The sequence below is a fragment of the Pseudonaja textilis genome, chromosome 7 (assembly GCF_049901715.1).
Source record: "Pseudonaja textilis isolate UNSWEBS1 chromosome 7, rPseTex1.2, whole genome shotgun sequence".
Taxonomy (NCBI): domain Eukaryota; kingdom Metazoa; phylum Chordata; class Lepidosauria; order Squamata; family Elapidae; genus Pseudonaja; species Pseudonaja textilis.
This window is the reverse complement of record NC_141996.1, coordinates 53236305-53246453: the sequence shown is the minus strand read 5'-3', so window position 1 is coordinate 53246453 and position 10149 is coordinate 53236305. Positions and strand designations below refer to the sequence as shown.

Genomic DNA, 10149 nt, shown 5'->3' with positions numbered 1-10149 from the left:
GTACTAGTTTGTCTCTGCATGGGGATTGCCAGTCATCTTAACTCTTGCAATGGATTCTATTTGTGCTCTCATTCGAGTCTACTGCTTGTTTTCATTGAAGATAGATTGAAGATTAAGAATAGCTGTTTCTTGTGGAAACCATGACATCTTTCATAAAATTCATAACATAATTCATTGAACAAAATCAGTCCTTATTAATCAGTCAACATGCCCATGGAATTTTTTTTACATAAAAGTTTATTTCAATTTAATTACAGGTATAAATAACTTTTATGATAGAAAACGTCAGTTGAAATATTGGAAACCTTATGACTTCTCACCTTCCATGCTAAGCTTGCACAATGTGTTTTGAGGTTAAAAATGGTCCTTGGCCCACTATTGCCCAGCATCTCTTTGACACTCACCAAGCTGCCATCTTTCTTCTCGGTTTAGATTAATGTGTTAGAACGACAAAGCAAATGTATTTTGTTAGCCATATTTCAGCAACAAAGCTTTTTAAAAGCTCACACAGAGGTCCCTCTTTCTTAATGAAACCATTATTGCTTTTTTTTTCAAGTATTTGCATTTATGCCATTCAACACCGCCCCCCCCCCAAAAAAAATATATTCCAAAACGGAGTGAACGTGGCATCAATAAAAGGACTCAAAAAGTTCAAAAATAATTTGAGAATTTTTGTCATTACAATAATTTTTCTTTCAACATCAGCACAACTAGTAAAAGGTTTTATGTCCCTCATGGAGATTATGGCTTATTCCTTACCCTGTGATCAGACTCTGCAATTTAGTATAATTTAAAGAAATAATTACGAAATATGTGAAAATAACACTAACAGTATTTATTTTAGTATTACAAGTTTTTTTTTAGTTAAGAATCATATTTATGGGTATTGCTTTAAATGCATGTTCTCATAGTGTGAAGGTCTTTGGCACAAGTGCAGTGGCAAAGACAAAGGACAGTTAGCATAGACAAAAATATGTGAATAAGTTCCCGCTAGCATTGTGTTTGCTATGTGTTGAAATGGTGGTCAATAAAAATTGTTATTGTTAAGTAAAGTAATTAAACATCAGATCATTTATGGGTCTTCATCTTTCTCACCTTTCCCCATGGCAGTTGAGCAAATCATTTAACTGAAGAAATTCCCCTTCAATTGCATTGTTACAAATTTGGTTTTTAGTCATTAGAGTCTCCACAAATGGAGAGAGAGAGAAAGGAGAAAGAGAAAGACTTTGCTTTATATCTATGCTGTTTCTGCAGGATATGTGCACAAAGGCTCAAATAACCCTTTCAAAGATCATTTATGCATGAATTCAGAAAACCAAGACATTTATGTGCGTAGTAAAGTTGTGAATGTTAAAATGTCATGAACTGGGAATGCATGTGTGGGAGAGGGGGTGGAGATAGAGAAAGATGGGGGGGGGGGAGAGAAGCTTTAAAGGGATGTTCCAGTTGTGCTGAATGCGGGTGCAAGGCGATCTGTATCTACATCAAGCCGATATACTGATGAATCCCTGAAGAGAGGCAGTCTAGTTTCATACTAAAGTTACACAATGGGTTTGATTTCTGTGTTTTCCCCTGCTTCGCCTTTTTTAAGAATCACAGAGTAAACCATTAAAAGAAGCAAATCATTTTCCAAAGAGGAAAAAAAGCCCTCATTTAAAAAAAAAAACTGTCTTATTTTCTTCCTTTTAATTATCAATCACTCTTTCTGCTGGTTACTTGATGAAGTGCTGATTCACCAAGGAACAGATATTGTTAATGAAAAAAAAATTAATCAAAGAAGAAATATTTCTATTCTTTATGGCAAATCTGATGAATGGCTTATCAAAAGAATATTTTGTAGGTTTTTGTTTTGTAGAGATTTTTGGAACTATAAAATAAAGTTTTAGCTTTTTTAAAAAAAAGTGTATTAATTGGTGCAACTATATATCAAACAAACAATAGAGTAGCATTTGAAATGGCTATATATTAACATAACATAATTAATTGTTGAAATATTAAATGTATGTTAAAGGAGAATTGGAGGTGATTAGGTGATAGACCACAGTATTTGTAAAGAGTGAAGCCCAGATTTTCATCTTTGGCTAAAATACCTTAACCTTGTGCCCTGCAAGTCTGTTCAACTACACCTCCTGTAATTCTCAGTTTATATAATCATGCCGATTTAGAAGCACAAGCTGTAGTTCTAACACATCTTAAGAACTTGAGGGTGAAGAAAATGGAGAATCATTCTTCATTCCCTGTCAGAATATATAAGGATTCTTCATGAGTTGACCAAATTCTTCATTTCCATCTATGCCGTACTAAGGACGATTCATCATTTACAGTGTCACAGTCAGCATAAGGATGACGACACCGTGGTGGAATAAGCAGCAAGATGATGAGTATGAGAAGTACAAGTCCACAGAAACTCATAAGTGTGTAAGACACAATCCACAAGATTGGTTCATGGACAGATACAGTTGATACGCAAGTGCCTGCCACATCTGTGGTAGTGAAAGGGCCTTCAATCTCAGATAATGGAGAACCATGCAGTTCTATATAAATAAATAAAAAGGAAGATAAATACTGAGAGAGCAAACAAAAAGCATATATATTAAAAATTATAATCCTATCAGTGTGTAGAATTACATGCCAGTATACTCTCTGTTAAATTCAAGCTCAAGAAAATATGCATACTACAAAAGAAACCCCACATCTACATTCAGGATACTTCATAGAAAAATGAGTTGAATTCAAAGCTGTAACCTTTTATTTCACAATATTAAAATATTTTGTTGTAACAATTATTTTCTATGATTTGTAAAATCAAAGAAATCATTTCAACTCTGTGAAACCTTTTCCTGCATAATGATTAATGTGAAATTGGAAGATATTCTAGACCAGGTGTGTCTATCTCAAGGCCCATGGGCTGGATCAGCCAACAATGTGGTCAGATTCCGCCTGCAATGTGGTTGGATCCAGCCTGCAGGGCCATCCTGGAAAATGTAAGGGGCCCACCTAACTTTGGCCTGGTCTACCCGCATTTCTTTGACCTGGTCTACCCAATGTGAAGAGGAAACATCGGACCAGCATGACTTCAGCCCAGTCTACCCAGTGCAAAGAAAAAACATCAGGCCAGCGGGGCTTTGGCCCAGTCTACCCAGTGCAAAGAGGAAACACAGTGGCATCAAGCTGGCCACACCCACCCAGTTGGCCATGCCCACCCAGTAAGCCATGCCCACCTGGCCCCCGAGATCAACCACAGCCCTGATGCGGCCCTCAATTAAATTGAGTTTGATGCCTCTATTCTAAACATTTAGAAACAATTTAATTAGCACTGCAAGATGGGCCTTAAGAACATTATTTTTAAGGTAAAATTTGCCTTTTCATTTACAAAAAACACCTTCATATTTCAGAAGAGTAGAAAGGCTACTGATTCACATTTTCCTTCCTGAGATGGTTCAAGTGTAAGATCACTTCTCACTACCAAAGAAGTCAGTATTCCATTGTTTATGTTTGTGTATACGTCTTTATGCGTGGGCACCTATGTGATTAAGTATACAGAATATTTTTAATTTGATACTTAATAACTACTTTGTTCTTGAAACACAATGGATTCTTTTCTTCTTTTGATCAACATACATACAGCATCTTGCATGTATGAGTTGTTCTTGCCAGTTTCAATAGCAAAGCATTTAATAATCCACTGAAAATGAAGAAACAGATCCAAAGTCTCTGTAAATGTTTGAAACAAAATGGGTTCCTCAATCCATCCTATGAAATTCACAGGAAGCCTTCAGAAATCAAACTTGCTCTGCTTGATCTATTTGGCAACATTGTTTGGAAACTTAAAAATCACAAAAACACATAGAAAAGTAGGGTCTTCAGTACAGAATATCTAAGACACTTGTATTTGGGACCCCCAGGTTTGAATTTTTAAAATATTATTTCAATTCAAAAGACATACCAGCACAAGTACTTAATGCAAATCCCACTCTCTTTTGGGCTCTATCAAAGATGACATAGAATCCTTCCATCACTGTAGCCCCAATAACCAAGGCATTGGAGGAAGAGGAGATACCAAACCGATAGCAGGCTAGATTCTGTCCAATCCCTAGAATTGGCTGAATGTAAAGCTGGGTTGTTGTTTTTTTGAAAGACACAAAAGATGATTAAAAAACCAAAATATATCTCAATGAACACACAATAAAACCAAATGATTTTTTTAAAACTATAAAATAAATACAAGGCTTTAAAAGCAAGAGCAATCACCATGTGCCAGTCAAAATGGTCAGCTTATATTTTACATAGACATTTAAATACCTTCTGACTGGTATAATTTATCCAGATTCACTTTAGCTTAAATATGGCTACTGTGGTGGTAAAATACAAAGAGAATTCTACAAAACTGAAACAGCACCATTAAATAAATACTGAGCAGTCAACCTTATTAATGTTTTAGATGGGAGACAACCAGAACATCTACTGTTGTAAGCTAGGTTACAGGACACTAAAACCTGGAAAAACATTCTGGAAGAAGACAAAGGCCTAATAGCATTTTCATATGATGCCGAAGAAAACAGTAGAGGAATCGAGCATGTCTCAAATGACCTTTGCCCTTTTCAAATTAAGCTGCAAGAAGGGCTGTGCAAAGGTTTAAGGATGCTTCATTTTGACAGACGATTGAATAAAATACTTCCAAATTATTTGTGAAAACACCCCATGCTCTTCCACTCACTAAGCAAAGTGGCCATATTTTGTCCTGAGGCCTCCTGAAGCTCCAGTAACTGGGCAACGTTGCTGTGCATGCTGGCTTTTATCCACACACAACAAAGGAGCAGGAACTGCCAGGCTTCCAAGACCCTGTCATTTCTTCTCTTTGATAGGGAGAACTGCACTGCCTCCATGACATGAAACACCCCATCAAGGTAAAGCTAAGCCATCACCTGCTGCCCTTGTTATTGTCAAAAGACTCAACAAGACTCTCCCTGAATGGGAATAAGCATCACTACTGGAATCCTTAACAAGACACACAAGCATCAATATATACTGCATAATGGGATGCAGATAAACAACTGTCAGCACTTAGTTTAGCACATGATTACTCCAGGTCCATCTTCCCTGTCATAAATATTAGTAATAGTAAAATAAGAGCTCCAGACCTGTGGAAGGATAGTAATTCGAAAGGACTGGCTGGAATTAACATCTCTCAGATAGATCGAGATCTTAGGAAAGAGGACCCAAGGATTTTCACTTTTATCCCAGCAAGCAAGTTGTGTGCCACTCCAAAATCCAGGTGTGAATTCTTGGATCTATAAGGAAAAAGAGGGGGAAAAAACAAATTCTGTCCCCACCTCAATAGGTTTGGTGTTCAGCACCTATTCAAGGTCTCTCTATTACCTGACTGTCAGTGTTTGTTTTAGTTTAACAAATTGGATCATAATGGTACACCAGTCACTTAATCAGGGTGTTTATTCTTATAAGAAAAAGTAGGACAAATCTTTTAAGTTGGCAGGCTAATTATTTGAGAGCTTTACATACTTCTATATGAAGCCTTCAACAACATGTTGAACTTTTGACCTGGAATTGCTGTACGTAGTTAAAGGTGGATACATAATAAATCTGGGCTGCCAACAAATCCCCTTCCTTTTGGACAGGGCACAGAAAAGATATGCTATGAAACTATTTGAACAGGTCAGCATTGAAATCAAGACGATGTTTGGCTGCGTATCATGCTCACCATGACAGATTAACTGAAACCTGTGAGTATATCAGTAGAGGTTGTCACTTAGGTTTTAGTTTTCTAGCCTCTTCACTGGAGTAGAAAGTGAGAGAAGAAATTCCTACTTATTGTGAAGAAATTTGCCATTTAATTGCTTCATATATATATATATATATATATATATATATATATATATATATATATATATATATATATGTATATGTATATGTATATGTATACGTATACGTATACGTATACGTATACGTATACGTATATATGTGTGTGTCTTGCTCTCCTTTTGCTGTCCACAAAATATTCCTGGCAAGGATGAAACCAACATTTCTAACTTTTTGAGGAATTGGAGCAAAAACAAAAAGAATAAGAAATGCTGGCCTCACTTACTATAGTAAGTAACCTCATGACACTGTGCTCCATGTCTTGCAACCCCCATAGATCAAGACCATTTTTAAAAGGTGCAGTTCCAGACCATAAGAACACTGTCCACTCTTGATATGCACTGCTTCAGTAACGTCACTTTTACTTACCTGGTTTGGGTTATCATCCTGGGTCTAGCTAAGGGGCAGGCAGAAAAAGTGGAGAGTTCTAACATCCTGACTTCATTGTTCTACTTTTAGATATGTGTATGTTTCACTGCATTTATTAATATGATCCACATTTTGAACTTTATACCACATGTAGAAAATCAGTCTTTAAAAGAAATACAGCTATGCCTTAAAAATAAGATTAAATATGTATCTCGTTTAGTGTTACCAATAACAAAATAAGATTTTATCCCCGAATCTACTACATACATGACATTTTCAATACACTGAGACTATAGAAATGCTGTAGTATGATTTTGATAGCATTGAAATTTAACTTAGACATCTCTCCATCAAGTCTCCATCCAAAAAGGAGAAAAAAGAATCTCATTTAGTGCCAATCTTTTGATTACAAAATAACTCCCATCATACTATAAGCATTGAAAAGAATTCCTTTAAGAACTTAACTTGAGAGACAAACTCATAAGTCATAGCTTACCAAAGAAGTCTGTGTAATGGCGCCCACAACAGCACTAAAGACGTTTTCTGGAAGCCGCAAGAGAGTTGTTCCACTGTCCACAATTGCTTTGTCTGAATTGTACTGAAGGGGGGGGGGGGGGGGGGGGGGAAGAAAACACTTGTCATACCAATTAGCAAGTCAGTAGTAAACTTTTGGGGGAGAGAGGGTGAATGAAAACTTCTATCGTAGGGCTTGGGCAGTATCAGATTTTCTGAAACTGAATTCATACAATGAGGCAATAAGGTCTTTGAATTATCTTGACTTGATGAGAGAGAGTAAGGTTTTCCCTAGCACAACAACCCAAAGGAATCATAAGACCAGCCTTGACCTCTCTTCTCAAGTGTCCCTATAGTATAAATTAACTAAGTGCATCTTGATGAGCTTCATCCTTTAAAGGACCTTCTTACCTGAAAATGAACCTGAAAGAGATGGCTTTTCATATCTAGTTCATTTTTATAGCAAAGTAAAGATATAATTATCACAAATAACAATGCCTACCCAGCCTGTAGGACCTACTTTCAATTTTTTTTTAATAGAACCCCAGGTTCCTCCACTTGGGGACACATAAAAAAGAAGATGTGATGGAATTATATTTATGGAGCTTGATAATTCTGCTACCTAGTAAAACTCCAGTTGTATTTGTCTCCAACTCATAACTAGGTCAAACTACAATGATCTGTTCGTATCAGAGGAACCAAATATCGTATGTTTCACACTATAAGACTCATTCCCCCCTCCCCCCCCCAAAAGTGGGTGGAAATGTCTGTGCATCTTACAGAGCAAATATTGCGGTGGCGGGGAAGGAGGTTGGTGCACTGCCACCGGAGAATGCTGGAGCCTTTGCTACTGAGCAGCTGATTGGTGGTTGGATTGGCCTCCTAGAATACCTCTGATCAGCTGTTCTAGGCATCGGGGATCACCACTGCTGCCGCGGCTTTTCATCGCCTATTCACCGCTGCCCGTTCAATGTGGCCCATTCACTATTGCCTGATTGTCGTGGCCTGTTCGCCGTGGCCCATTTGCCACCGATGGGCGGTGGTGAACAGGCCACAGTGATCAGCGGCAAACGGGTAGCGGTGAATGGGCTGCAGTGAACAGGAAGCAAACGGGGGGAGGGGGGGGGCGAATGGGCAAATCTACTCTGTACAAATCTGCTCCAACACCACTCAATTTCTATTCCATTCTCTTTCCAATTTCCCCGGGACATTTTCATAACCACCCGTGTAAGAATTTTTTTCCCCCATAGATCTTTTCCTTCTTCCCCTTAACTCTTTGATCTTTATATACCATTAAAAAGAATGGTGCCTTTGAGCATATAATCAAAAGTAGGACTATTTTTTTTTTCAATTCCAATCCTTCTAAGATCACACATTATTTCTTTCTCCATGTTCTATACTGTCTTTTTGCAGCAGTCCAAATGGAAGCATCTATTATTTTTCATTGTCATTACAATTCACTCAAAGGTGGGGAAAATAATACAGGTAATCCTTGATTTACAACTGTTTGTTTAGTGACCATTCAAAGTTACAATGGCACTGAAAAAAGTGACTTATAACCATTTTTCACAGTTATGACCTTTCCAGCATCCCCCATGATCATGTGATCAAAATTCATATACTTGACAAATGGTTCATAATTATGACCGTTGCTGTGTCCCAAGGTCATGTGATCACCTTTTGTGACTTCTGACAAGCAAAGTCAATGGGGAGGCCAGATTCACTTAACAGCCATGTTACTAAGTTATCAACTGCAGTGATTCACTTAACAACTGGGGCAAGGCAGTGGGGAAAATTCACTTAAATGTCTCACTTAACAACATACATTTTGGGGTCAATTGTGGTTGTAAGTTGAGGACTATATGTATTACACATACTTTTTGGAGTACGCATATTATTTGACCAGAAGAGAATAGCTAAAGGAAGTAAGAGAAGCAAAAATAATCAAGAGCCTTAAAATAATCTGAAGGCTAACATGATTATAGTGGGATAAATATACATAATTGGTGTCATCTTATTAGTAATATTAATTGATCACACCAAAATTAGACTTGGGCTGAAGTGTTAATATTTCTCATTCAACTGTATTAAAGTATGTGAGGAAGAGAAATTGAAACCAGAAAAAGATGACCTAACACAAACTAAACTAGGTTAACAAATTAACTTAGTTTATCAGAAATCTAATCTTAATAATATTTGCTTTTGTGCAATTTCATTTCAATAAATTTGCACTAGAAAAAAATCCCACTGAACTCATTACAGACTAAATTTGTACAAAATCTGTAAACCTGCCACATTAGTTTCTATGTTATACAAAGAAACAGGTATAATGCAAGACACATCCAGAAGCTTTGGGAACTCACTTGAAGTTCAGATATATATAAATGGTGCTACTCAGCAACTGGAAAGATATACTCTATTTTATTTCTTTGTTTATTCATTTAAACTTATTGGCTGTCCAAATATGGATTTTGAGTGACATTAAAAATAAATAAACAAATATTCCTAAAAACATAAAATCATTCAGACATCACCCACAGGCCTTGGATTTTTAGTTTAATTGATACGTATAGCTCATATTATACAGTATTTTGCATAAACTTCTTCAGAAGTTTACTTTCGTGCACATCTAAGATTATACATTTACTACTGCTCAACTTTTATTTGCCACTCAAATACTAATTAGCAGTGATTTATTTAATACTATTTTTATACAACCAAGTTTTGTTAGGCTCGTACAACAGAAATAATAAGTAAAGTCAACAATGAAATAACTACAGTAAAATGGTTACTCATTTTACATATCAATCTGTTTCCCAAATGGCCATTAAAAAACATATTAACTAATTTGAAGAAGAAGAAAGTTCTTGGCAAAATATAATGACAACCACAGTGAAGGGCAATTTTCAGGCCTATGCTCCTTTGAATTTATGCAGGGACAGAACTCAATGCCCTTTTCTGCATATACAAAGAGAGAATCTGTGGAACAGATCCCACACATGTGAAATTTGTCATTAAGTAGAAGAATATTAAATTATAATTTTTCCTTATTAAAAATACCTCTTTGCAGTCCAAGTTAAGGTTCTGGCCCCCAACTTCAAATTTCAGTATTTCTACTTGATAATACCACTCTTTTTTAATAGGTGTATACCAGATTTTTCCCTTGTATAGGCTTGGTTCAATCCCACCCAATACCTGAAAAGATTTAAAAAAAAATTACTTTATCATATAATCAAATATAATTGAGTTACAAAATATGTCTACAATCTAACAAATGGTTTTCAAAATGATTCAATAACAGTAATGTATATAAATACATAAAGAGAGGGAGAGAAATACATTTAAGCAAGGAATATAGGATTCTAAATAAAAGTCTTACAATCTAAATTT

General features: G+C 36.2%; 1 protein-coding gene across 1 annotated transcript in view; it reads right to left on the bottom strand.

The window, feature by feature from the left end:
• Positions 1–219: 219 nt before the first annotated feature.
• The window catches only part of BACE2 (beta-secretase 2), a 35832-nt gene continuing 25902 nt past the window's right edge, over positions 220–10149 (bottom strand). Inside the window, exons 5-9 of the mRNA XM_026713674.2 lie at positions 9820–9954; positions 6743–6844; positions 5142–5291; positions 3947–4115; positions 220–2534 (exon numbers count right to left, since the gene is read on the bottom strand). Coding sequence (XP_026569459.1) covers positions 2281–2534; positions 3947–4115; positions 5142–5291; positions 6743–6844; positions 9820–9954 — 810 coding nt within the window. The 3' untranslated portion in view covers positions 220–2280. The remainder of the gene's footprint in view (positions 2535–3946; positions 4116–5141; positions 5292–6742; positions 6845–9819; positions 9955–10149) is intronic.